Source organism: Salmo salar, chromosome 17, assembly GCF_965601325.2.
Source record: "Salmo salar chromosome 17, fSalSal1, whole genome shotgun sequence".
NCBI classification, from domain to species: domain Eukaryota; kingdom Metazoa; phylum Chordata; class Actinopteri; order Salmoniformes; family Salmonidae; genus Salmo; species Salmo salar.
In genome coordinates, this window is record NC_138307.1 from 86,143,334 (window position 1) to 86,170,665 (window position 27,332).

At 42.3% G+C, this 27,332-nt stretch overlaps 1 protein-coding gene and 1 long non-coding RNA gene across 2 annotated transcripts; both read right to left on the reverse strand.

The window, feature by feature from the left end:
* Positions 1 to 6,987: 6,987 nt before the first annotated feature.
* LOC145861448 (globoside alpha-1,3-N-acetylgalactosaminyltransferase 1-like) lies at positions 6,988 to 15,115 on the reverse strand. The gene is made up of 4 exons (XM_082964335.1): positions 13,120 to 15,115; positions 9,925 to 9,957; positions 9,467 to 9,601; positions 6,988 to 8,052 (listed from the first exon to the last, which is right to left on the reverse strand). Exons 1-4 carry the CDS (start codon positions 13,191 to 13,193, stop codon positions 7,362 to 7,364), a joined length of 933 nt encoding a protein of 310 aa, XP_082820461.1. The 5' UTR covers positions 13,194 to 15,115; the 3' UTR covers positions 6,988 to 7,361.
* Positions 15,116 to 17,755: 2,640 nt separating this feature from the next.
* LOC145861449 (uncharacterized) lies at positions 17,756 to 22,065 on the reverse strand. Its single transcript, XR_014381258.1, has 3 exons — positions 21,962 to 22,065; positions 21,819 to 21,878; positions 17,756 to 18,294 (listed from the first exon to the last, which is right to left on the reverse strand). It is a non-coding gene; the product is annotated as an uncharacterized LOC145861449 (long non-coding RNA).
* Between the last annotated feature and the right edge of the window lie 5,267 nt (positions 22,066 to 27,332).

Below are 27,332 nucleotides of genomic sequence, written 5' to 3' on the forward strand. Positions count from 1 at the left end.
GTAATTATGAAAACTTCCGGAAGACGTCCTCCAACCCTTCAGAGCTCTTGCAGCATGAAATGACATGTTGTCCACCCAATCCAAGGGTCAGATAATTAATCTTGTACTGAACACATAAGCTACAGCTAGCTAGCACTACAGTGCATAAAATATGGTGAGTAGTTGACTCAAAGAGAGAGAAAGACAATAGTTTCAACAAATACATTTCTTCCAAAATTAAGGAGAAGCATGAGAGAGAGACTTTCAGTTCCACTTACTAAGATAGCAAATGTAGCTAGCTAGTTTAACGTACTCAGACACCCTGCTCAAAAAGAGGGATGCTATGTTAGCTAGCTGGCTATGACTATTCAACACAACACTGGAACTCAAGGTAAGCTTTTTGTTTTCCAAATGTATTGCACAGGGGCCTGCCGGTGTAAGTGCTAAACTTCTTACTGACTGTACACTGTAATGCTACTGCATGATTGTTGCAAGATTACTAAGTCGTTAGTTATATTAGATGTGTTGACTATGACGTTACGTTAGCTAATAAGGTGACAACGATGTGGGCTGTGTGTAGCGATTATCATATTGTCTGGTTTGGAAAGTTTTTTTCACCTTATCATATACAGCTGATGTCCACAAGTGAAGGGAGAAGATGAGAGGAGGTTAGCACATAGATGCGAGAATGAATACAATGTGGCTGCTATGAAAGTGAACTTTGTTTAGGGGTGTATTCATTTCTCCGATTCTGTTGAAAAAGATTCTTAAATAGAAGCAAACGGAACGGGGATAAACATACCTGAATTCGACCAATACAAACTTTAATTTGCAACTGTTGGACTAATGATTACACCCTAGATCAGCTTCAACTAGATGCAGGAAAGAGTGTGCAAAGCGATATTGAATGTGTCACTGTCTGTCACCTTGGTTACTCCAAATTCTCTCGACCTCTTCACCTACATTGTAAACTTTCATTCATAGGCTAGGTTGTAGCAACCTTATGATGTGTGCAGGGACAATTTGAGTGTAACATATACGCAGGGAGTCAGGAAGCAGGTGCAGAAGATGAGATAAATGAAGAAAATACAAAACAGGAGAAGTGTACTGAACGTAACCTAAACCAAGTCTGTCTGATGACTGAGGCTACAGAGGGCTATACATATGAGTAATCAGGGTGGCGATGAAGTCCAGGTGTGCTTAACGATGGTTGCCAGGTGTGCGCAATGTGGGTTGCCAGGACCGGTGGTCGGTAGACCGGCGACGTCACATGCTGGAGGGAGGGAGGAGTAGGTGTGACATGGAGTATCACGTAGTAGCCTAAACCTATCCATGTTACATTGAGCTGAGTGAATGGAATATGAATGACAGTAATCCAATATACTGTTATAGAAACAAGGCCATGCTCATAAAACAAATGATCATCCTCCCTCGTCTTAAACGGCGCCGACCGCCACTGTTTCCGCCACTGTTTAAGAGGTATATTTTTGCCACTGAAAGGAACAAACGGCTTTGTCACTGTGGTGGTACCATAAACGAGCATTTGTGTACAGACTTGAAATCATTGGCCGCTTTAGTAAATGGATCACGAGTCACTTTAATAATGTCAATTTAAGAATGCTTACATATCTTGCATTACATTTACATTTACATTTAAGTCATTTAGCAGACGCTCTTATCCAGAGCGACTTACAAATTGGTGCATTCACCTTATGATATCCAGTGGAACAACCACTTTACAATAGTGCATCTAAATCTTTTAAGGGGGGGGGGGGGTAGAAGGATTACTTTATCCTATCCTAGGTATTCCTTAAAGAGGTGGGGTTCCAGGTGTCTCCGGAAGGTGGTGATTGACTCCACTGTCCTGGCGTCGTGAGGGAGCTTGTTCCACCATTGGGGTGCCAGAGCAGCGAACAGTTTTGCCTGGGCTGAGCGGGAACTGTGCTTCCTCAGAGGTAGGGGGGCCAGCAGGCCAGAGGTGGATGAACGCAGTGCCCTTGTTTGGGTGTAGGGCCTGATCAGAGCCTGAAGTTATGGAGGTGCCGTTCCCTTCACAGCTCCGTAGGCAATCACCATGGTCTTGTAGCGGATGCGAGCTTCAACTGGAAGCCAGTGGAGAGAGCGGAGGAGCGGGGTGACGTGAGAGAACTTGGGAAGGTTGAACACCAGATGGGCTGCGGCGTTCTGGATGAGTTGTAGGGGTTTAATGGCACAGGCAGGGAGCCCAGCCAACAGCGAGTTGCAGTAATCCAGACGGGAGATGACAAGTGCCTGCGCCGCTTCCTGTGTGAGGCAGGGTCGTACTCTGCGAATGTTGTAGAGCATGAACCTACAGGATCGGGTCACCGCCTTGATGTTAGTGGAGAACGACAGGGTGTTTTCCAGGATCACGCCAAGGTTCTTAGCACTCTGGGAGGAGGACACAAGGGAGTTGTCAACCGTGATGGCGAGATCATGGAACGGGCAGTCCTTCCCCGGGAGGAAGAGCAGCTCCGTCTTGCCGAGGTTCAGCTTGAGCTGGTGATCCGTCATCCACACTGATATGTCTGACAGACATGCAGAGATGTGATTCGCCGCCTGGTTATCAGAAGGGGGAAAGGAGAAGATTAATTGTGTGTCGTCTGCATAGCAATGATAGGATAGACCATGTGAGGATATGACAGAGCCAAGTGACTTGGTGTATAGCGAGAATAGGAGAGGGCCTAGAACAGAGCCCTGGGGGACACCAGTGGTGAGAGCGCATGGTGCGGAGACAGATTCTCGCCACGCCACCTGGTAGGAGCGACCTGTCAGGTAGGACGCAATCCAAGCGTGGGCCGCGCCGGAGATGCCCAACTCGGAGAGGGTGGAGAGGAGGATCTGATGGTTCACAGTATCAAAGGCAGCAGATAGGTCTAGAAGGATGAGAGCAGAGGAGAGAGAGTTAGCTTTAGCAGTGCGGAGAGCCTCCGTGACACAGAGAAGAGCAGTCTCAGTTGAATGCCCAGTCTTGAAACCTGACTGATTAGGATCAAGAAGGTCATTCTGAGAGAGATAGCAGGAGAGCTGGCCAAGAACGGCATGTTCAAGAGTTTTGGAGAGAAAAGAAAGAAGGGATACTGGTCTGTAGTTGTTGACATCGGAGGGATCGAGTGTAGGTTTTTTCAGAAGGGGTGCAACTCTCGCTCTCTTGAAGACGGAAGGGACGTAGCCAGCGGTCAAGGATGAGTTGATGAGCGAGGTGAGGAAGGGGAGAAGGTCTCCGGAAATGGTCTGGAGAAGAGAGGAGGGGATAGGGTCAAGTGGGCAGGTTGTTGGGCGGCCGGCCGTCACAAGACGCGAGATTTCATCTGGAGAGAGAGGGGAGAAAGAGGTCAAAGCACAGGGTAGGGCAGTGTGAGCAGGACAAGCAGTGTCGTTTGACTTAGCAAACGAGGATCGGATATCGTCAACCTTCTTTTCAAAATGGTTGACGAAGTCATCCGCAGAGAGGGAGGAGGGGGGGGGGGAGGGGGAGGAGGATTCAGGAGGGAGGAGAAGGTAGCAAAGAGCTTCCTAGGGTTAGAGGCAGATGCTTGGAATTTAGAGTGGTAGAAAGTGGCTTTAGCAGCAGAGACAGAAGAGGAGAATGTTGAGAGGAGGGAGTGAAAGGATGCCAGGTCCGCAGGGAGGCGAGTTTTCCTCCATTTCCGCTCGGCTGCCCGGAGCCCTGTTCTGTGAGCTCGTAGTGAGTCGTCGAGCCACGGAGCAGGAGGGGAGGACCGAGCCGGCCTGGAGGATAGGGGACAGAGAAAATCAAAGGATGCAGAAAGGGAGGAGAGGAGGGTTGAGGAGGCAGAATCAGGAGATTGTTGGAGAAGGTTTGAGCAGAGGGAAGAGATGATAGGATGGAAGAGGAGAGAGTAGCGGGAGAGAGAGAGCGAAGGTTTGGACGGCGCAATACCATCCGAGTAGGGGCAGAGTGAGAAGTGTTGGATGAGAGCAAGAGGGAAAAGGATACAAGGTAGTGGTCGGAGATTTGGAGGGGAGTTGCAATGAGATTAGTGGAAGAACAGCATCTAGTAAAGATGAGGTCAAGCGTATTGCCTGCCTTGTGAGTAGGGGGGGAAGGTGAGAGGGTGAGGTCAAAAGAGGAGAGGAGTGGAAAGAAGGAGGCAGAGAGGAATGAGTCAAAGGTAGACGTGGGGAGGTTAAAGTCACCCAGAACTGTGAGAGGTGAGCCATCCTCAGGAAAGGAACTTATCAAGGCGTCAAGCTCATTGATGAACTCTCCAAGGGAACCTGGAGGGCGATAAATGATAAGGATGTTAAGATTACATTATAAGCATTACTCATCTCATATGTATATACTGTATTCTATTCTTGCCGCTGGGTCATTGCTCATCCATATTTTTATATGTGTATATATTCTTATTCCATTCCTTTACTTAGATTTGTGTGTATTAGGTAGTTGTTGTGGAATTGTTATATTACTTGTTAGATATTGCTGCACTGTCGCAACTAAAAGCACAAGCATTTTGCTACACTCGCATTAACATCTGCTAACCATGTGTATGCGTTTGATTTGATGTGTACCTTTTCAAAATATATGCTTATGTATCTGTACTAAGGCAAACATATCTTAAAACCAGTTTTTTCTTTGTCATTATGCGGTATTATGTGAAGATTGATGAGGGGGAAAAAACGATTTAAATCCTTTTTAGAATAAGTCTGTAACGTAACAAAATGTGGAAAAAGTCAAGGGGTCTGCATACTTTCCAATGCACTATATATAGTGTATTTGTATTTATTATAGATCTCCATTAGTTCCTATCAAGGCAGCAGCTACTCTTCCTGGGGTTTATTATGGATCCCCATTAGTTCCTGCCAAGGCAGCAGCTACTCTTCCTGGGGTTTATTATGGATCCCCATTAGTTCCTGCCAAGGCAGCAGCTACCCTTCCTGGGGTTTATTATGGATCCCCATTAGTTGCTGCCAAGGCAGCAGCTACTCTTCCTGGGGTTTATTATGGATCCCCATTAGTTCCTGCCAAGGCAGCAGCTACTCTTCCTGGGGTTTATTATGGATCCCAGTTAGTTGCTGCCAAGGAAGCAGCTACTCTTCCTGGGGTTTATTATGGATCCCCATTAGTTCCTGCCAGGGCAGCAGCTACTCTTCCTGGGGTTTATTATGGATCCCCATTAGTTGCTGCCAAGGCAGCGGCTACTCTTCCTGGGGTTTATTATGGATTCCCATTAGTTGCTGCCAAGGAAGCAGCTACTCTTCCTGGGGTTTATTATGGATCCCCATTAGTTCCTGCCAAGGCAGCAGCTACTCTTCCTGGGGTTTATTATGGATCCCCATTAGTTCTTGCCAAGGCAGCAGCTACTCTTCCTGGGGTTTATTATGGATCCCCATTAGTTGCTGCCAAGGAAGCGGCTACTCTTCCTGGGGTTTATTATGGATCCCCATTAGTTCCTGCCAAGGCAGCAGCTACTCTTCCTGGGGTTTATTATGGATCCCCATTAGTTCCTGCCAAGGCAGCGGCTACTCTTCCTGGGGTTTATTATGGATCCCCATTAGTTCCTGCCAAGGCAGCAGCTACTCTTCCTGGGGTTTATTATGGATCCCCATTAGTTGCTGCCAAGGCAGCAACTACGCTTCCTGGGGTCCAGCAAATTTCAGGCAGTTTATACAATTTCAAAAACATTACCACAAAATCCATTATGTACATGTGTGTATAGTGCATATGCTAACGAGTGTGTGTGTATGCATGTGTCTGTGCCTATGTTTGTGTTGCTTCACAGTCCCCACTGTTCCATATGGTGTTTGTTTTTCTGTTTTTTAAATCTAATTTTACTGCTTCCATTAGTTACTTGATGTGGAATGTAGTCATGGCTCTATTTAGTACTGTGTGCCTTCCATAGTCTGTTCTGGACTTGGGGACTGTGAAGAGACCTCTTGTGGCAAGTCGTGTGGGGTATACATGGGTGTCCGAGCTGTGAGCCAGTACTTCAAACAGACAGCTCGGCGCATTCAACATGTCAATACCTCTCATAAATACAAGCAGTGACAAAGTCAATCTCTCCTCCACTTTGAGCCAGGAGAGATTGACATGCATATTAGTAATATTAGCTCTCTGTGTACATCCAAGGGCCAGCCATGCTGCCCTGTTCTGAACGAATTGCAATTTTCCTAAGTCCTTTTTTGTGGCACCTGACCATAAGACTGAACAGTAGTCCAGGTACAACACAACTAGAGCCTGTAGGACCTGCCTTGATGATAGTGCTGTTAAAACTACTTCAGGATTGGTGGGTCCCCTGAGGGATGTTTGAGCTAACGTAGGCTAATGTGATTAGCATGAGGTTGTAATTAACAAGAACATTTCCCAGGACACAGACATATCTGATATTGGCAGAAAGCTTAAATTCTTGTTAATCTAACTGCGCTGTCCAATTTACAGAAGCTATTACAGTGAAATAATACCATGCTATTGTTTGAGAAGACTGCACAGTTTTGAACATAGTTATTAATAAACACATTAGGCACATTTGGGCAGTCTTGATACAAAATTTCAACATATGCAATGGTTCATTGGATCAGACTAAAACTTTGCACATACACTGCTGCCATCTAGTGGGCAATATCTAAATTGCGCCTGGGCTGGAATAATACATTATGGCCTTTCTCTTGCATTTCAAAGATGACGGTACCAAAAAAATACAAAAAAATGTTGTTGTTTTTTTCTTTGTATTATCTTTTACCAGATCTAATGTGTTATATTCTCCTACATTCCTTTCACATTTCCACAAACTTCAGTGTTTCCTTTCAAATGGTACCAAGAGTATGCATATCCTTGCTTCATTTTAGGCTAAAATTTAAAAAGGGGCGGATCCTTAAGAGGTTTTAATCATACACCTCATATCCTTGTCAAAGGGGAAAAGTTGTTTTTAGTTAGGTGATAGAAAATATAACATGTAGGGAAATACACAAACATTCTGAAAGTGGTTAAATATTTATTTCAAGAAAAATACACAATCGTAATATTTTTAAAAATATATATATTTATTGAGATTGTTCCCAGTAATCAACATACACAGTAGATAGGCTACAGAATACAGGATGAAAAAGGTAATGAAAAAACAAATATTTTCTTATAAGGGAAGAACGTTTTTATCCCAAAACTACAACAAACTAACTGATACAATTTAAAATAATAGTTTTATGGCAGAAAATGAGTGGCGCCAGGCAGCTGTACAGATACCCAATGTCACCTTTTATGCCTTTCCCTAACCTTAACCCAAACCTCAGTGAAACTATACCTGAACTTAACCTTAACCTAACATTAACCATAATCAATTAATTTCAAGCACTATGCCTAAATTACGTTTTTCTTCTGCCGGTCGAATATCCACTTCCAAGTCCTATTCATTGGGACGAATTTCAGCATAGTTTTTAACGATGGAAGAGAAGCGAATGACTTTGACCTCATTGGTTTTGGTCTTCTTGTCATCCCACTGGTACTCTGGAGACAACAGCTTGCTGGGCTTGTTGTAAAGCAGGTACCTGTTGAGGTGACTCTCCTCCTGCCAGGCAGCCTCGATGGAATTCCTCGCGTCCTCTTCAAGCTGGTTCCGACATACCTTTGTTAGTGTGTACACATCCTCCACGGACCCTCCGAACACAGCCCCGGCGTAGTAGTAGTCTCCCTCATCCATGGGGATGTAGGCTGTCGAGGCTGGGCGCCGTTCGGATGTGAAGTGGTCACGGGTCTGCTGGTAAAACCATGGGTGAATCACAGCAACCAGCCTGCCCAGAGACTCGGCCCCCCAGCGAGCGTGGAACTTGCTGTCCACGTCCAGACAGAAGATGTAGTCGGCCTCCCTGCTGATCTGACGTTCGATGGCTGTCTGGATGATCTCCATCCTCCGGGCTGATATCTCCTGCCAGCGGTTTGAACCTGGGACCTGGATCACACTCAAATGTCTCCCCTGGGACAGGTTCACTGATGGAACATCATCGGGACGATCAGTGAAAACGTAGTAGCGCACGTTGAAGTCGACCATGAAGTGCTTCTCTGCTGTCTCCAGGAAATCTTGGAGAAAGCGGACGTATCTGTCAGAATTTAAAGACACACAGGTAACTGACAAAATATAGGAAACATCAACATAAAGGGTACTTAATAAGAGAGTTGGGCCACCACCAGCAGCCTTGGGCCACCACGAGCCACCTTGGGCCACCACGAGCAACCTTGGGCCACCACCACCAGCCACCTTGGGCCCCACCAGCAACCTTGGGCCACCACGAGCCACCTTTGGCCACCACCAGCCACCTTTGACCACCACCAGCCACCTTGGGCCACCACCACCAGCAACCTTGGGCCACCACCAGCAACCTTGGGCCACCACGAGCCACCTTTGGCCACCACCAGCCACCTTTGGCCACAACCAGCCACATTGGGCCGCCACAACCAGCCACCTGGGGCCGCCACCACCAGCCACCTGGGGCCACCACCAGCCACCTGGGGCCACCACCAGCCACCAACAGCCACCAGAACAGCTCTAATGCACCTTGGCAAAGATTCTACAAGTGTCTGAAACTCTATCGGAGGGATAATTTGGTGTTTTGTTGATGGTGGTGGAAACACTATCTCAGGCTCATTTGGATTGAGATCTGGTGACTGGCATATGGTTTACATCGTTTTCATGCTCATCAAACCATTAGATGACCACTTGTGCCCTGTAAATTGTTGATCTGGGGGCATAGCCATGGTAGCAAAAAGAATGACTGAAATAATGGTCAGCCCAGCCTTTTTATACATGACCGTTAGCATAATGGGATGTTCATTGCTTAATTAACTCAGAAACCACACCTGTGTGGAAGCACCTACATTCAATATACTTTGTATCCCTCATTTACTAGTGTTTTCCACTATTTTGTCAGTTACCTGTACATAACATAAGGGTTTAAGGTGCCTTGCTCAAGTGCACAATGGCAGTATCAGGCTCCTGCTATTCTGATGCCAGAAACCCTCTGTAACTGTATGGTCATTCTCATAGGACTGTATAGGACCTACTTAACCGTTTCTGAACAGAAATTACAGTCTACCAGGAAATAAACAAAGTACAGTTATTCAAATCTTAGCCAAGCTGTGAATCATGACATCATGATATTGTATTACCTGCCATGTGACATTAGCTGGTTAGGTCCTCATACACTGAGTGGTTTTTTGTTGTCTTGCCCATTCACCATCGGAATGGCACACATACACAATCCATGTCTCAATTGTGTCGAGGCTTAACAATCCTTCTTTAACCTGTCTCCTCCCCTTCGTCTACACTGATTGAAGTGGATTTAACAAGTGACATCAATAAGGGATCATAGCTTTCACCTGGATCACCTAGTCAATCTGTTATGGAGAAAGCACGTGTTCATAATGTTTGTACACTCAGTGTAGTTTCAATGTTGTAAAAATAATGATAGTTTAACTTCCCTTTTGAATATTTGGGAAAAGTTGTAGGCTACTCACTTTCCAACGGCAAACACTGTGGTTGCTATGGTGAGGTTCATGGACTTGTAGATTATGTCAACGAGGTCAGGGTCAAAGGTTCCTTCCCAGACGATGGGTGCCAACCATGGGGTGACTGCCACCACATCAGTACGACTAAAGAAACAGAACAAGATCAAGCCTGACTGTGTTGTACTGATTATGATCTCAATGTTTACAGATATTCAGATCAAGCCTGACTGTGTGTTACTGATTATGATCTCAATGTTTACAGATATTCAGATCAAGCTGGAATGTGTTGTACTGATTATGATCTCAATGTTTACAGATATATAGATCAAGCTGGAATGTGTTGTACTGATTATGATCTCAATGTTTTTGCAAATAAAGGTCCTTGAAAAGATGTGTGGTATACTAGGCTACACGCTGATGTGGAAGTTAACAATGATAAGTAACTAACATAAGATAACACTACTCACCCCACCAAGACACTGGGCTGCTTGTACAATAGCCTGGGAGAACAAAACGTAATTCAGTAGTTAATGAAGATATGGGCTGATGTTATTGCTCTCTCAAAAAAAGGTGCTAGTACCAAAAAGGGGTTTTAACTTCACTGTAAGGGAAACCTTTTTTGGGCTGTGGAGAACCTTTTTATTCTTTCTTTGGATAATAATTCATTAAAAAATGCTATAATAGGATAGTAGTTCATTTTTTTTATTTTATTTTGTTTCACCTTTATTTAACCAGGTAGGCAAGTTGAGAACAAGTTCTCATTTACAATTGCGACCTGGCCAAGATAAAGCAAAGCAGTTCGACAACATACAACAACACAGAGTTACACATGGAGTAAAACAAACATACAGTCAATAATACAGTAGGAAAATAAGTCTATATACAATGTGAGAAAATGAGGTGAGATAAGGGAGGTAAAGGCAAAAAAGGCCATGGTGGCAAAGTAAATACAATATAGCAAGTAAAACACTGGAATGGTAGATTTGTAGTAGAAGAAAGTGCAAAGTAGAAATATAAATAATTGGGTGCAAAGGAGCAAAATAAAATAAATAAAATAAATAATTACAGTAGGGGAAGGGGTAGTTGTTTGGGCTAAATTATAGATGGGCTATGTACAGGTTCAGTGATCTGTGAGCTGCTCTGACAGCTGGTGCTTAAAGCCAGTGAGGGAGATAAGTGTTTCCAGTTTCAGAGATTTTTGTAGTTCGTTCCAGTCAACCCAGTCTAATCTAGGTTGCTTTTAAAAAAAATGTATAAGGGTGGTTGCGATAATAACATTTGTATAATTTCCGTGTAGTTTTTTAATCCACGTGGTTTCACCCTTGGATGTAAACATGAGGTTTGTGGAGAACTGATTTGGGGGGTTGGTAATTAGGTAGTGGTGTGTTCTCCAGAGGCTGTGAGATTTAGTTACGTTAAGACCCTTTAAGTTAGAGTGATTGAGGTTTGTAAAGTTAACATGAGCACTCAACCCACTGCGCCTTGGTCCCTTTCATACGACGACCGTTACACCTGCATCGAAATCGCTAAGCAGTTTATTTTGAAGCAGTGTGCCGATGCTTGTATCGCTTTATCGTAAACATGTGTTCAATGACATCCAAAGCTTCGAAAACAACCACCTGATTGGTTTGGTATTGGTTTTGGTGGAAGACAAAAAGTCTACACTACGGCGTGTGCCACGTCATTTATAATCATTTGACGATTAAACGATGAAATGTTTGTGGAGGACTGACATGGGGTTGGTAACTTTTGAATTAGTAATTCATTTGATTAATATTACGGTGTTTTCTATTCCATGAAAAATGAAAAAACCTCTGGGTTTCTGTTAGGATGGAACGGAAAATGTGGCGCTGTACAACGTGACGGTCGGCAGTACAGTACTGGGCTATTTAGCTAAAGAAACCCTGTGTAGTGCGGACAGGAGACCGGGGTTCAATTCCCTGACGGGGAAGAAGGAGTAGGATGTCCTTGTAAATAATCTTTTGTTCTTAACTGATTCCATATGTGTTATTTCATAGTTGTGATGTCTTCACTATTATTCTACAATGTAGAAAATAGTAAAAATAAAGAAAAATCCTGGAATGAGTAGGTGTGTCCAAACTGGTACTCTACGTAACTCAACATTTGTATTATGTATCTCGACAGAATAGACAGATCAGAGCAAATGGCTGTCACACTATCTAATGTCACATAAGACAATTTTTTTTATTTTTTTATTTAACCTTTATTTAACTGGGCAAGTCAGTTAAGAACAAATTGTTATTTACAATAACAGCCTAGGAACAGCCTAGGAACTGCCTTGTTCAGGGGCAGAATGACTAAACTTTACATTGTCAGCTCAGGGATTAGATCTAGCAACATTTTCGGTTACTGGCCCAACGCTCTAACCACTACCTGTCGCCACAAAATGTATGTATCTTTCCAAGATTGACGAAGTGTAACATGAAAAAGGAATTTGAAGTAAATGGCAACCAAAGTCAAAGTCAAAGTCATTGTGGAAAAAGAGGATCTTAACAGTGACCTCCAGGCTCTTCCACATCAGGGAACACATAAATATGGAGAGGTTGAAAATGTCAGTGAAGATACTTGCCAGCTGGTCAGCGCATGCTCTGAGTACATGTCGTGGTTATCCATCCCGGTCCTGCAGCCTTGTGAATGTTAACCTGTTTAAAGGTCTTACTCACATTGGCTATGGAGAGTGTAATCACACAGTTGTCCGTAACAGCTGGTGCTCTCATTCATGGTTCAGTGTTGCTTGCCTCGAAGCGAGCATAGAAGGCATTTAGCTTGGTTGTTAGGCTCGCGTCACTGGTGCAGCTTGCGTCTGGGTTTCCCTTTGTAATCCGTAATAGTTTCCAAGCCCTGACACATCTGACGAGCAACAGAGCCGGTGTAGTACGATTCAATCTTAATCCTGTATTGATGCTTTGCCTGTTTGATGGTTCGTCTGAGGGCTTTGTGAGATTTACGGATTAGTGTCCCACTCTTTGAAAGCGGTAGCTCTAGCCTTTAGCTTACTGCAGATGTTGCCTTTAATCCATGACTGTTGTTTAGGATATGTACGTACGGTCACTGTGGGGACGACGTTGTCGATGCATAATCCAATCAGTGCAAAACAGTCCTGAAACTTACTGTTTGCTATGGACAACTTCCGTATCGCTGGTACATCCTGTTTGAGTTTTTGCTTATAAACAGAAATTAAGAGGATGGTGTTATGGCCAGATTTGCCAAATGCAAGGTGAGGAAGAGCTTTGTATGTGTCTCTGTGTGTAGAATAGCGGTGATCTAGAGTTTTTTTTTTTGCATGTTGTTTGTTGATAAATGGATTTTGTCTGCTTGAGATTGGAGTCTGCGGTTTGATGGCTGGTCTGGTGGAATATTTAACTGTTTGTCTGTGTCCTTGTGTTTGGGGAGGGGAAGGGGTTTGGTCTGGGTTGGCAGTTAAATGTGCAAGAGATTTTCATCCATGTGGATAAAAAAAACTACATTTAAATTCCACTAATTGTTTTGTTCTAGAAATTGTTGCTGATGTACTCAGAGCCAGATTCATTGCGGTGAAGAAACTAACGCCCATGGGCGTGGCGTAGAGTTTGGCCAGGAGCATGGAGTTTGGGTTGCCAGCCAAATGGTGAATGATGGGACAGTAAAATACTGATACACACCTTTCTGGAGAGACGATGTTCTGTACTCTGCTCCTGAATATGGGCTTACTCAGGCTGTATGAGTAGAAAGACATAGTACAATGATTAATGACAGCTATGGCTGTACAGTATACATAATACACATACAGTATCTGTGTAGCTCTTAGTGATGGGCACCGATATGGAAACTCTATATCGATGTCAGTTGCATTTTTTTCAAACTGATATCAATGTCATATCGATTTTATGAAGTCCAGACAACTGCATGCTGATTTCCCATTAGGACAACTGGGAATTTTCTGTCGGCATAACTTTATTTCAACAAACATAATTGTTAATGGATAGTTCATGGATAGCCTACTCACAGACACAATGAGAGAACCAATACATGATGGTTTAACCTTAATACACATTGGAAACTGTTGAGCATGAAAAACCCAGCAACGTTGCAATTCTTGACACAAACCGGTGAGCCTCTCACCTACTACCAAACCCCGTTCAAAGACACTTAAATCTTTTGTTTTTTCCATTCACCCTTTGAATGGCACACATATGCAATCCATGTCTCAATTCTCTCGAGTCATAAATCCTTCTTTAACCTGTCTCCTCCCTTTCATCTACACTGATTGAAGTGGATGTAGTAAGTGACATCAGTAAGGGATCATAGCTTTCACCTGGATTCACCTGTCAGTTTATGTCATGGAAAGACAGTGTCCTTAATGTTTTGTACACTCAGTGAGTAAACGCAGCATGTAAAGTGTTGGTCCCATGTTTCATGAGCTGAAATAAAACATCTCAGAAATGTTATTTCTCTCAAATGTTGTGCACAAATGTGTTTACATCCCTGTTGGTGAGCATTTCTCATTTGCCAAGATATCCATCCACCTGACAGGTGTGTCATATCAAGAAGCTGATTAAAGATCATTACACAGGTGCGCCTTCTGCTGGGGACAATAAAAGGCCACTCTAAAATGTGTAGTTTTGTCACACAACACAATGCTACAGATGTCTCATGTTTTGAGGGAGTGTGCAATTGGCATGCTGACTCCACCAGAGCTACTGCCAGAGAATTGAATGTTCATTTCTCTAACATAAGCCGCCTCCAATGTTGTTTTAAAGAATTTGGTAGTACGTCCAACAGGCTCCAAGTGTGAGCCAAGTCAGGAAGAACTGGTACTCACTAAGCAAGTAGTGTGACGTCCGATACACACATATGGTTTTGATTAAGTATTGTAGTTTGTTAAACCATTTTTTCACAAAGTGAAAACAACCAAAACAAATGGAAAAAATACTATGGAACAAATAATCAAACCTTGATTTCACTATAGCAAACAAACTGTAAGAAAATGCCCCTTTTTTATGCATGCCATTGTGATAACAACAGACTGATCCAAATTGCTAGTTGGGTCATGGGGTTGGGATTTTCTGATGGGTCTGGGTTTGTTGGAACCAAAGCTAATGGTTGTTGGTTTGCTCTTAGTGGGACTATAATTTGTTGGTTTTATCCAGTTGAACCTCTGAACCAGTTTGAAAGCAATGGGAAGCTTGTTGATGGCCCATCAGCAGGCCGTTAAGTATGCTACGTTGAAGGCCTATGAGATGGTTTTGTTCCTCCAGGAACAGTCATGTATGCTCTCTTTCATAATAGTGTAGGGTAACAGCAACGATGAACCAATATCACAATGTGACTTGTTCACATCCTTATTGGTGCTCACCATTAGTAACTGTGTACAGTACATCTCTGTTATCCTGTCTGGGCTAGGGGGCAGTATTTTCACGGCCGGATGAAAAACGTACCCAATTTAAACAGGTTACTACTCTGGCTCAGAGACTAGAATATGCATATTATTAGTAGATTTGGATAGAAAACACTCTGAAGTTTCTTATACTGTTTGAATGTTGTCTGTGAGTATAACAGAACTCATATGGCAGGCAAAAACCTGAAAAAAAATCCAACCAGGAAGTGGATTGTAGTTTTTCAAGACTGGGCCTATTCAGTATACAGTGACTTAGGGTTCAGTTTGCACTTCCTAAGGCTTCCACTAGATGTCAACAGTCTTTAGAACATGTTTCAGGCTTTTGCAGTCAACAGAGAGCGATCAAGACCTCCTGGAGTCTGATGACCGAGAGAATGACAGGCCACAATTACGCTCATTCACGTGAGGAGGTAGCTGTGTTCCAAAACGTTTTTCAAGACACTGGAATCGTCCGGTTGGAATATTATTGAAGTTCTAAGTTAACCTCTATGGGCTAGGCGGGACGTAATCGTCCCACCTACGTAACAGCCAGTGTGAGATTTTCAAATACCTTAAAAATCCTATTACTTCAATTTCTCAAACATATGACTATTTTACAGCATTTTAAAGACAAGACTCTCTTTAATCTAACCACACTGTCCGATTTCAAAAAGGCTTTACAACGAAAGCAAAACATTAGATTAGGTCAGCAGAGTACCCAGCCAGAAATAATCAGACACCCATTTTTCAAGCAAGCATATAATGTCACAAAAACCCAGAAGACAGCTAAATGCAGCACTAACCTTTGATGATCTTCATCAGATGACAACCCTAGGACATTATGTTATACAATACATGCATGTTTAGTTCAATCAAGTTCATATTTATATCAAAAAACAGCTTTTTACATTAGCATGTGATGTTCAGAACTAGCAAACTTCCGGGGAATTTACTAACAATTTACTAAATTACTCACGATAAACGTTCACAAAAAGCATAACAATTATTTTAAGTATTATAGATACAGAACTCCTCTATGCACTCGATATGTCCGATTTTGAAATAGCTTTTTGGTGAAAGCACATTTTGCAATATTCTAAGTACATAGCCCAGCCATCACGGGCTAGCTATTTAGACACCCGGTAAGTTTAGCCTTCACCAAAATCAGATTTACTATTACAAAAGTTTGATTACCTTTTGTTGTCTTCGTCAGAATGCACTCCCAGGACTTCTACTTCAATAGCAAATGTTGGTTTGGTCCAAAATAATCCATCGTTATATCCGAATAGCGGCGTTTTGTTCGTGCGTTCCAGAAACTATCCGAAATGGTAAATCAGGGTCGTGCGCATGGCGCATTTCGTGACAAAAAAATTCTAAATATTCCATTACCGTACTTCGAAGCATGTCAACCGCTGTTTAAAATCAATTTTTATGCAATTTATCTCGTAAAAAAGCGATAATATTCCGACCGGGAATCTCCTTTTCGGCAAACAGAGGAAAAAACACAAAGACGGGGGCGGCCAGTGCACGCGCCTAAGCCCACAGTCCCTTGATCGGCCACTTGAGAAAGGCGATAATGTGTTTCAGCCTGGGGCTGGAATGACGACATTCAGGTTTTTCCCGGGCTCTGAGAGCCTATTGGAGCCGTGGGAAGTGTCACGTTACCGCAGAGATCCTTTGTAATGGAATGAGATGTCAAAGAAAGACAATAAATGGTCAGACAGGCCACTTCCTGTGAAGGAATCTCTCAGGTTTTGACCTGCCATTTGAGTTCTGTTATACTCACAGACACCATTCAAACAGTTTTAGAAACTTTGGAGTGTTTTCTATCCAAAGCCAATAATTATATGCATATTCTAGTTACTGGGCAGGAGTAGTAACCAGATTAAATCGGGTACGTTTTTTTATCCAGCCGTGTCAATACTGCCCCCTAGCCCTAACAGGTTAAAAAGGCCCTAAAGATTGATGTTTTACAACGTTTGACATGTTTCAACGAACGTAAATATAACTTTTTGTCGTGAAATTTTCAGTGCGCTTCCTACATTTGGAATAGCTTACTGAACGCACAAACAACAAGGAGTTATTTGGACATAAATTATGGACTTTATCGAACAAAACAACATTCATTGTGGACCTGGGATTCCTGGAAGTGCCTTCTGATGAAGATCAAAGGTAAGTGAATATTTCTAATGCTATTTATGATTTTAAATGACTCCAAAATGGCGGGTATCTGTATAGCCTGGTGTATTTTTCTGAGCGCAGTACTCAGATTATTGCAAAGTGTGCTTTCCCATAGAAGCCTTTTTGAAATCTGTCACAGCGGTTGCATAAAGGAGATGTTCATCTATAATTCTTTGAATAACAGTTTAATATTTTATCAACGTTTATGATAAGAATTTTTGTAAATTGCTGTGCTGATTCACAGGCAGTATTGGAGGCAAAATATTTTCTGAATGTCACGCGCCAATGCAAAATGCTGTTTTTTTATATAAATATGAACTTTATGGAACAAAACATACATGTATTGTGTAACATAATGTCCTAGGAGTGTCATCTGATGAGGATCGTCAAAGGTTAGTGCTTCATTTCACTGTGTTTTGGGTTTTATTGACACATGTCCTTGCTTGGAAAATGGCTGTGATTATTTTTGTCTATGTACTCTCCTAACATAATCTAATGTTTTGCTTTCGCTGTAAAGCCTTTTTGAAATCGGACAATGTGGTTACATCAAGGAGACGTGTATCTTTAAAATGGTTTAAAATAGTCGTATGTTTGAGAAAGCTGAATTATTACATTTTGTTGTTTTTCAATTTGCCGCCCTGATATTTCACTGGCTGTGTCCCGCAGGTGGGACGCTACCGTCCCACCTAGCCCATAGAAGTGATGTCATCTCTGAAAATGATCTAACGGGTAACATTAAGGAAATAGAAAGGAGTGTTTATTAAAAGTATCAAGTACCATGACTTGTTGCGAGAATTTCTCAGTTTATATCAAATCAAATTTATTTATATAGCCCTTCGTACATCAGCTGATATCTCCAAGTGCTGTACAGAAACCCAGCCTAAAACCCCAAACAGCAAGCAAAGCATGTGAAAGAAGCACGGTGGCTAGGAAAAACTCCCTAGGAAAAACTCCCTAGAAAGGCCAAAAACCTAGGAAGAAACCTAGAGAGGAACCAGGCTATGAGGGGTGGCCAGTCCTCTTCTGGCTGTGCAGGGTGGATATTATAACAGAACATGGTCAAGACGTTAAAATGTTCATAAATGACCAGCATGGTCAAATAATAATAATCATAGTAGTTGTCGAGGGTGCAACAAGCACGTCCGGTGAACGGGTCAGGGTTCCATAGCCGCAGGCAGAACAGTTGAAACTGGAGCAGCAGCACAGCCAGGTGGACTGGGGACAGCAAGGAGTCATCATACCAGGTAGTCCTGAGGCATGGTCCTAGGGCTCAGGTCCTCTGAGAGAAAGACAGAAAGAGAGAAAGATAGAATTAGAGAGAGCATATTTAAATTCACTCAGGACACCGGATAAGACAAGAGAAATACTCCAGATGTAACAGACTGACCCTAGCCCCCCGACACATAAACTACTGCAGCATAAATACTGGAGGCTGAGACAGGAGGGATCAGAAGACACTGTGGCCCCATCCGATGATACCCCCGGACAGGGCCAAACAGGCAGGATATAACCCCACCCACTTTGCCAAAGCACAGCCCCCACACCACTAGAGGGATGTCTCCAACCACCAACTTACCGTCCTAAGACAAGGCCGAGTATAGCCCACAACGATCTCCGCCATGGCACAACCCAAGACAGGAAGACCACGTCAGTGACTACACCCACTCAAGTGACGCACCCCTCCCATGGACGGCATGGAAGAACACCAGTAAGCCAGTGACTCAGCCCCTGTAAAAGGGTTAGAGGCAGAGAATCCCAGTGGAAAGAGGGGAACCGGCAAGGCAGAGACAGCAAGGGCGGTTCGTTGCTCCAGCCTTTCCGTTCACCTTCACACTCCTGGGCCAGACTATACTTAATCATAGGACCTACTGAAGAGATAAGTCTTCAGTAAAGACTTAAAGGTTGAGACTGAGTCTGCGTCTCTCACATTGGTAGGCAGACCATTCCATAAAAATGGAGCTCTATAGGAGAAAGCCCTACCTCCAGCCGTTTGCTTAGAAATTCTAGGGACAATTAGGAGGCCTGCGTCTTGTGACCGTAGCGTACGTGTAGGTATGTACGGCAGGACCAAATCGGAAAGATAGGTAGGAGCAAGCCCATGTAATGCTTTGTAGGTTAGCAGTAAAACCTTGAAATCAGCCCTTGCCTTAACAGGAAGCCAGTGTAGGGAGGCTAGCACTGGAGTAATATGATCAAATTTTTTGGTTCTAGTCAGGATTCTAGCAGCCGTATTTAGCACTAACTGAAGTTTATTTAGTGCTTTATCCGGGTAGCCGGAAAGTAGAGCATTGCAGTAGTCCAGCCTAGAAGTAACAAAAGCATGGATACATTTTTCTGCGTCATTTTTGGACAGAAAGTTTCTGATTTTTGCAATGTTACGTAGATGGAAAAAAGCTGTCCTTGAAACAGTCTTGATATGTTCTTCAAAAGAGAGATCAGGGTCCAGAGTAACGCCGAGGTCCTTCACAGTTTTATTTGAGACGACTGTACAACCATCCAGATTAATTGTCAGATTCAACAGAAGATCTCTTTGTTTCTTGGGACCTAGAACAAGCATCTCTGTTTTGTCCGAGTTTAAAAGTAGAAAGTTTGCAGCCATCCACTTCTTTATGTCTGAAACACAGGCTTCTAGCGAGGGCAATTTTGGGGCTTCACCATGTTTCATTGAAATGTACAGCTGTGTGTCGTCCGCATAGCAGTGAAATTTAACATTATGTTTTCGAATGACATCCCCAAGAGGTAAAATATATAGTGAAAATAATAGTGGTCCTAAAACGGAACCTTGAGGAACACCGAAATTTACAATTGATTTGTCAGAGGACAAACCATTCACAGAGACAAACTGATATCTTTCCGACAGATAAGATCTAAACCAGGCCAGAACTTGTCCATGTAGACCAATTTGGGTTTCCAATCTCTCCAAAAGAATGTGGTGATCGATGGTATCAAAAGCGGCACTAAGATCTAGGAGCACGAGGACAGATGCAGAGCCTCGGTCTGACGTCATTAAAAGGTCATTTACCACCTTCACAAGTGCAGTCTCAGTGCTATGATGGGGTCTAAAACCAGACTGAAGCGTTTCGTATACATTGTTTGTCTTCAGGAAGGCAGTGAGTTGCTGTGCAACAGCTTTTTCAAAAAATTTTGAGAGGAATGGAAGATTCGATATAGGCCGATAGTTTTTTATAATTTATGGATCAAGATTCGGCTTTTTCAAGAGAGGCTTTATTACTGCCACTTTTAGTGAGCTTGGTACACATCCGGTGGATAGAGAGCCGTTTATTATGTTCAACATAGGAGGGCCAAGCACAGGAAGCAGCTTTTTCAGTAGTTTAGTTGGAATTGGGTCCAGTATGCAGCTTGAGGGTTTGGAGGCCATGATTATTTTCATCATTGTGTCAAGAGATATAGCACTAAAACACTTTAGTATCTCCCTTGATCCTAGGTCCTGGCAGAGTTGTGTAGACTCAGGACAATGGAGCTTTGGAGGAATACCCAGATTTAAAGAGGAGTCTGTAATTTGCTTTCTAATGATCATGATCTTTTCCTCAAAGAAGTTCATAAATGTATTACTGCTGAAGTGAAAGCCATCCTCCATTTGCGAAGGCTGCTTTTTAGTTAGCTTTGCGACAGTATCAAAAAGAAATTTCGGATTGTTCTTATTTTCCTCAATTAAGTTGGAAAAATAGGATGATCGAGCAGCAGTGAGGGCTCTTCGATACTGCACGGTACTGTCTTTCCAAGCTAGTCGGAAGACTTCCAGTTTGGTGTGGCGCCATTTCCGTTCCAATTTTCTGGAAGCTTGCTTCAGAGCTCGTGTATTTTCTGTATACCAGGGAGCTAGTTTCTTATGACAGATGTTTTTAGTTTAGGGGTGCAACTGCATCTAGGGTATTGCGCAAGGTTAAATTGAGTTCCTCAGTTAGGTGGTTAACTGATTTTTGTCCTCTGACGTCCTTGGGTAGGCAGTCTGAGAATTTATAGCATGACTTTTAATGCTCCTTGGTTGGGGTCTGAGCAGATTATTTGTTGCGATTGCAAACGCAATAAAATGGTGGTCCGATAGTCCAGGATTATGAGGAAAAACATTAAGATCCACAACATTTATTCCATGGGACAAAACTAGGTCCAGAGTATGACTGTGGCAGTGAGTAGGTCCAGAGACATGTTGGACAAAACCCACTGAGTCGATGATGGCTCCGAAAGCCTTTTGGAGTGGGTCTGTGGACTTTTCCATGTGAATGTTAAAGTCACCAAAAATTAGAATATTATCTGCTGTGACTACAAGATCTGATAGGAATTCAGGGAACTCAGTGAGGAACACTGCATATGGCCCAGGAGGCCTGTAAACAGTAGCTATAAAAAGTGAGTGAGTAGGCTGCATAGATTTCATGACTAGAAGCTCAAAAGATGAAAACGTCATTTTTTTTTTTTTGGTAAATTGAAATTTGCTATCGTAAATGTTAGCAACACCTCCGCCTTTGCCGGATGCACGGGGGGTATGGTCACTAGTGTAACCAGGGGGTGAGGCCTCATTTAACACAGTAAATTCATCAGGCTTAAGCCATGTTTCAGTCAGGCCAATCACATCAAGATTATGATCAGTGATTAGTTCATTGACTATAACTGCCTTGGAAGTGAGGGATCTAACATTAAGTAACCCAATTTTGAGATGTGAGGTATCACAATCTCTTTCAATAATGGCAGGAATGGAGGAGGTCTTTACACTAGTGAGATTGCTAAAGCGAACACCGCCATTTTTAATTTTGCCCAACCTAGATCGAGGCACAGACATCAACTAACCTGGTGTTCCTCTGGTCCTCATCAACTGGGATATGTATTTTGGAAGTGTCAAACCAAACCCTGTGAATAAGAATCAATCAGAAAATCCATATCACATTATAGCTTCATTAGGGTGTAATAAATTAACAGAAACTTAAGCTTACATGTTTTGCCTTTCATTGAAGTGGTTGAAGACCATATACCTTTGGGGAGAGAGGAGAGAATCAGTTCAAGTCTGTCATGAAAACATTTCAGCCCACTACGCTATGAAACCACACGCTATTACAGAGACTGACATTACCTGCCACAATTGATATGGTGAAAATAATGTGTAGAAAGGAACAGAAACTCACATCAATACCTTTGTCAGATACAGTGAGGGGAAAAAAGTATTTGATCCCCTGCTGATTTTGTACGTTTGCCCACTGACAAAGAAATGATCAGTCTATAATTTTAATGGTAGGTTTATTTGAACAGTGAGAGACAGAATAACAAATAAATCCAGAAAAACGCATGTCAAAAATGTTATAAATTGATTTGCATTTTAATGAGGGAAATAAGTATTTGACCCCCTCTCAATCAGAAAGATTTCTGGCTCCCAGGTGTCTTTTATACAGGTAACGAGCTGAGATTAGGAGCACACTCTTAAAGGGAGTGATTGGATTGAATGCACTTAGCTGTTTCTCTGTGCATGACAATTCTCCCTAGTTGTTACCGCCCCTTGTTAGTGGGCAAGACTGGCCATGATTGAAAATTTAAACCCAACCCTAAAATATCCAAGGATTTAGGAACATCATAGTTTTCCCTAAATATTGCAAATCTTTGGAAGATACTATCTTTATTAAGACCAGAATTATGCTATTTACACTTTGTAGTCAACTTTGGCCCTTGAATCAGTGTTTGACTAATATTGATGCCACGGGATGATTTCAACCAGTGAAGTTGTTTTTCTGGTTCAGATCCTCTATGAGGTGGGTATTGCAAGTATACTTTAAGGTGGGACAAATTAGCACGCAAAGTACACTTAGTTGACATGAAATAGTACAAAAACACTACTTGAATTCTACTTTAAATGTAGGTGTCCCAAAGTAACACCATTTAAGTAACATTAAATACATGCATAGTATATAAAAATACAACCATGAAAAGTATACTGACATAGTACACCAAAGCTAGATAAAGTGCACCTTTAGTATACATGGGATATGCTAGCAACATTACTATTTGCAATTATCTTTCAGTGCCACTACAAATTCACCGACTGTATATAGAGAACACTCAAATAAAATCTTTCAAGTACAGTTTAAGGTGGGTAGATAAGGTGGGTATTACAAACACTTTTAGGTGGGTCAGTATACTTTACTCAGTACACTTAGTTGACATGAAATTGTACTATAACATCACTTTAATTCAACTTCAATTTATTTAGTACAGATTTAGCTGTTCCAAAATAACACCATTTACATACACACATAGCACATGCATAGTAATTACATAAAATATAGAAAAACACATACCCCAGAAGCAAGAAGATTCCAACAATGATAAGGAGAACAAACTGCTTTACATTTGAACTGAAACGCATTGTTCCTCCAATAGTGACAGCAAATATTTAGCTTATGCTACACTAGAAGCAATGTCCAATCAAATGAAGATATCTCAAATGAAACTAGTGGATCTAATCAGCACGCCTAGTCAAATGAGGAGGAGGAGCCTCAGTCCTTTGAACTGTACCTCCATGGACATATACACACATCACCACGGTAACCCACACCCAAACCAGAAATAACCTGAAAATAGAGTCCTTTACCAACCAACCCTAACCACTTGTACATGTAGTATCCATCCAAATAAGAAAGTAGAGTCAAATAAGGTCAAATATGACCAAATAAGGTCAAATAAGGCCTCATATTTAGCATTAATTAGGATTCCTAATGATCTACTCTTCTCGGGGACCAAACAGGAAACAACACAACAAATACATAACCTACATAATATACATAGCACTAAATTTACATTACAATGTAGTCATTTAGCAGATGCTCCCATGGATTGGCAACAAGTGTAATATTAAATAACTCTTTCACCAGTAAGTAAATCCTTGGCGAGAACTTAGGTCCTAGTTAAAGTTATTTGTTGTAAGTTAAAAAGTCAGATATCAAATGTACATTCTGTCCTTTGTTTGCAAATACAGGTTTCTCTATCTGGTCATCTCTCCCTTATCCCAGTCTTAGGGGCTCTTAAAAGGGGCAGACACCCATTTAACATGAACATCACATCCCTCCTAACTTCTCAAAGACAAAAACCTTTTGGACATTTGTTCAACAGCAGTAATAATAATAATAATAGTAAATAGATGGTAAAATGTACATGAGGTACAATTTATGAGACTTGCTTTAACTCTAAAAGTATTTCGTGGTAATGGTAGAAGTTTTTAAAATGTTTTAAATAACTATTTAAAGCGAAGCAGTTTTAAGTATGTTTGGTTTTGTGTCTGCAGTATTAATGCTGGTGACTGGTTATAGTTGAAAAGGTAGGTAGATTAACATTATAGTAGTATTAGTGTCTGCAGTAGTAATTCTGGTGACTGGCTATAGTTGAAAAAGTAGGTAGATGAAAAGTTAAAATAGCCGGAACATATGAAAGCTGTTTCGGTGTTTCTAGCTTGAACAGTTTAAGACTTCCTGCTGGTGAGTTATTTCATGGAAATGTATGCACATATACAGTACCAATCAAACCATTTGGACAGACCTACTCATTCCAGGTACATTTTTTATTTTTACTATTATCTTCTTTGTAGAATAGTAGTGAAGACATCAAAACTATGAAATAACACATATGGAATCATGTAGTAATTAAACAAATCAAAATATATTTTATATTTGAGATTCTTCAAAGTAGCCACCTTAGCCACCAGTAGTTTGCCTTGATGACAGCTTTGCTCACTCTTGACAGGGGAAAAACCCTTGAATGAGTATACATTCATTCATACAGCCAGAAGAAGACTGGCCACCCCTCATAGCCTGGTTCCTCTCTTGGTTTCTTCCTAGGTTTTGATTTGATTTGAGTAGGTGTGTCCAAACTTGATTGGTAATGTATATAGTTATGTTTGATACAAGTTTTAAAGAATTTAAAGTTAGGATAGCCTGAACCTGTGAACGTTGTTTTAGTGTATCTAACTTGAACAGTTCAAGAGTTACAATTATTGTTGGTAGGTAATATATGCTGATTTATGCACATTTATGAACTTATAATTTATAGCGCAGACTAGAGCTAGTGTGAGCCAGACCTAGCTAGCTACACCCAGGACCAGAGCTAGTGCGAGCCAGACCCAGCTAGCTACGCCCAGGACCAGAGCTAGTGTGAGCCAAACCTAGATAGCGATGCACAGGACCAGAGCTAGTGTGAGCCAGACCCAGCTAGCTATGCCCAGGACCAGAGCTAGTGTGAGCCAAACCTAGCTAGCTTTGCCCAGGACCAGAGCTAGCACAGAACAGAGCAGTACAGTGCATTTGGGAAGTATACTGTTCAAAAAAATAAAGGGAACACTAAAATAACATCCTAGATCTGAATGAATGAAATAATCTTATTAAATACTTTTTTCTTTACATAGTTGAATGTGCTGACAACAAAATCACACAAAAATAATCAATGGAAATCCAATTTATCAACCCATGGAGGTCTGGATTTGGAGTCACACTCAAAATTAAAGTGGAAAACCACACTACAGGCTGATCCAACTTTGATGTAATGTCCTTAAAACAAGTCAAAATGAGGCTCAGTAGTGTGTGTGGCCTCCACGTGCCTGTATGACCTCCCTACAACGCCTGGGCATGCTCCTGATGAGGTGGCGGATGGTCTCCTGAGGGATCTCCTCCCAGACCTGGACTAAAGCATCCGCCAACTCCTGGACAGTCTGTGGTGCAACGTGGCGTTGGTGGATGGAGCGAGACATGATGTCCCAGATGTGCTCAATTGGATTCTGGTCTGGGGAACGGGCGGGCCAGTCCATAGCATCAATGCCTTCCTCTTGCAGGAACTGCTGACACACTCCAGCCACATGAGGTCTAGCATTGTCTTGCATTAGGAGGAACCCAGGGCCAACCACACCAGCATATGGTCTCACAAGGGGTCTGAGGATCTCATCTCGGTACCTAATGGCAGTCAGGCTACCTCTGGCGAGCACATGGAGGGCTGTGCGGCCCCCCAAAAAATGCCACCCCACACCATGACTGACCCACCGCCAAACAGGTCATGCTGGAGGATGTTGCAGGCAGCAGAAAGTTCTCCACGGCGTCTCCAGGCTCTGTCACATCTGTCACGTGCTCAGTGTGAACCTGCTTTCATCGGTGAAGAGCACAGGGCGCCAGTGGCGAATTTGCCAATCTTGGTGTTCTCTGGCAAATGCCAAACGTCCTGCACGGTGTTGGGCTGTAAGCACAACCCCCACCTGTGGACGTCGGGCCCTCATACCACCCTCATGGAGTCTGTTTCTGACCGTTTGAGCAGACACGTGCACATTTGTGGCCTGCTGGAGGTCATTTTGCAGGGCTCTTGCAGTGCTCCTCCTGCTCCTCCTTGCACAAAGGCGGAGGTAGCTTTTTGTGCGTATAGAACATTTCTGGGATCTTTTATTTCAGCTCATGGAACCAACACCTTACATGTTGTGTTTATATTTTTGTTCAGTGTACAAGGGCTGCATCTCCTCATCTCTCCTTTGAGCCTACGACACACCATTCTGAGTGCACACCAGGGGGGGACATAGTCAAAAACAACACATCTTACAAGTCCTACATTCACGGACTGAAACCTATCATTGGGGTTATGTTAATTAACCTCTTACATCTAGACGTTCCGCTAGCGGAACACCTGCTCCAATATCCAATGATAGGCGTGGCGCGAATTACAAATTCCTCAAAAATACAAAAACTTCAATTTTTCAAACATATGACTATTTCACAGCATTTTAAAGACAAGACTCTCCTTTATCTAAGCACACTGTCCGATTTCAAAAAGGCTGTACAGCGAAAGCAAAACATTAGATTATGTCAGCAGAGTACCAAGCCAGAAATAATCAGACACCCATTTTTCAAGCTAGCATATAATGTCACAAAAACCCAGAAGACAGCTAAATGCAGCACTAACCTTTGATGATCTTCATCAGATGACACACCTAGGACATTATGTTATACAATACATGCATGTTTTGTTCAATCAAGTTCATATTTATATCAAAAAACAGCTTTTTACATTAGCATGTGACGTTCAGAACTAGCATACCCCCCGCAAACTTCCGGGGAATTTGCTAACAATTTACTAAATTACTCACGATAAACGTTCACAAAAAGCATAACAATTATTTTAAGAATTATAGATACAGAACTCCTCTATGCACTCGATATGTCCGATTTTAAAATAGCTTTTTGGTGAAAGCACATTTTGCAATATTCTAAGTACATAGCCCAGCCATCACGGGCTAGCTATTTAGACACCCGGCAAGTTTAGCCTTCACCAAAATCAGATTTACTATTATAA

What these genes read in the sequence shown, in the direction of transcription:
- LOC145861448 (XM_082964335.1), bottom strand. Translation starts at nt 13,193, where the DNA reads ATGTCTTTCTACTCATACAGCCTGAGTAAGCCCATATTCAGGAGCAGA. An exon ending in AACATCGTCTCTCCAGAAAG is followed by an intron (nt 9,958 to 13,119) that starts GTGTGTATCAGT and finishes TTGTTCTCCCAG; the next exon opens with GCTATTGTACAAGCAGCCCA. An exon ending in ACAGTGTTTGCCGTTGGAAA is followed by an intron (nt 8,053 to 9,466) that starts GTGAGTAGCCTA and finishes AAATTCTGACAG; the next exon opens with ATACGTCCGCTTTCTCCAAG.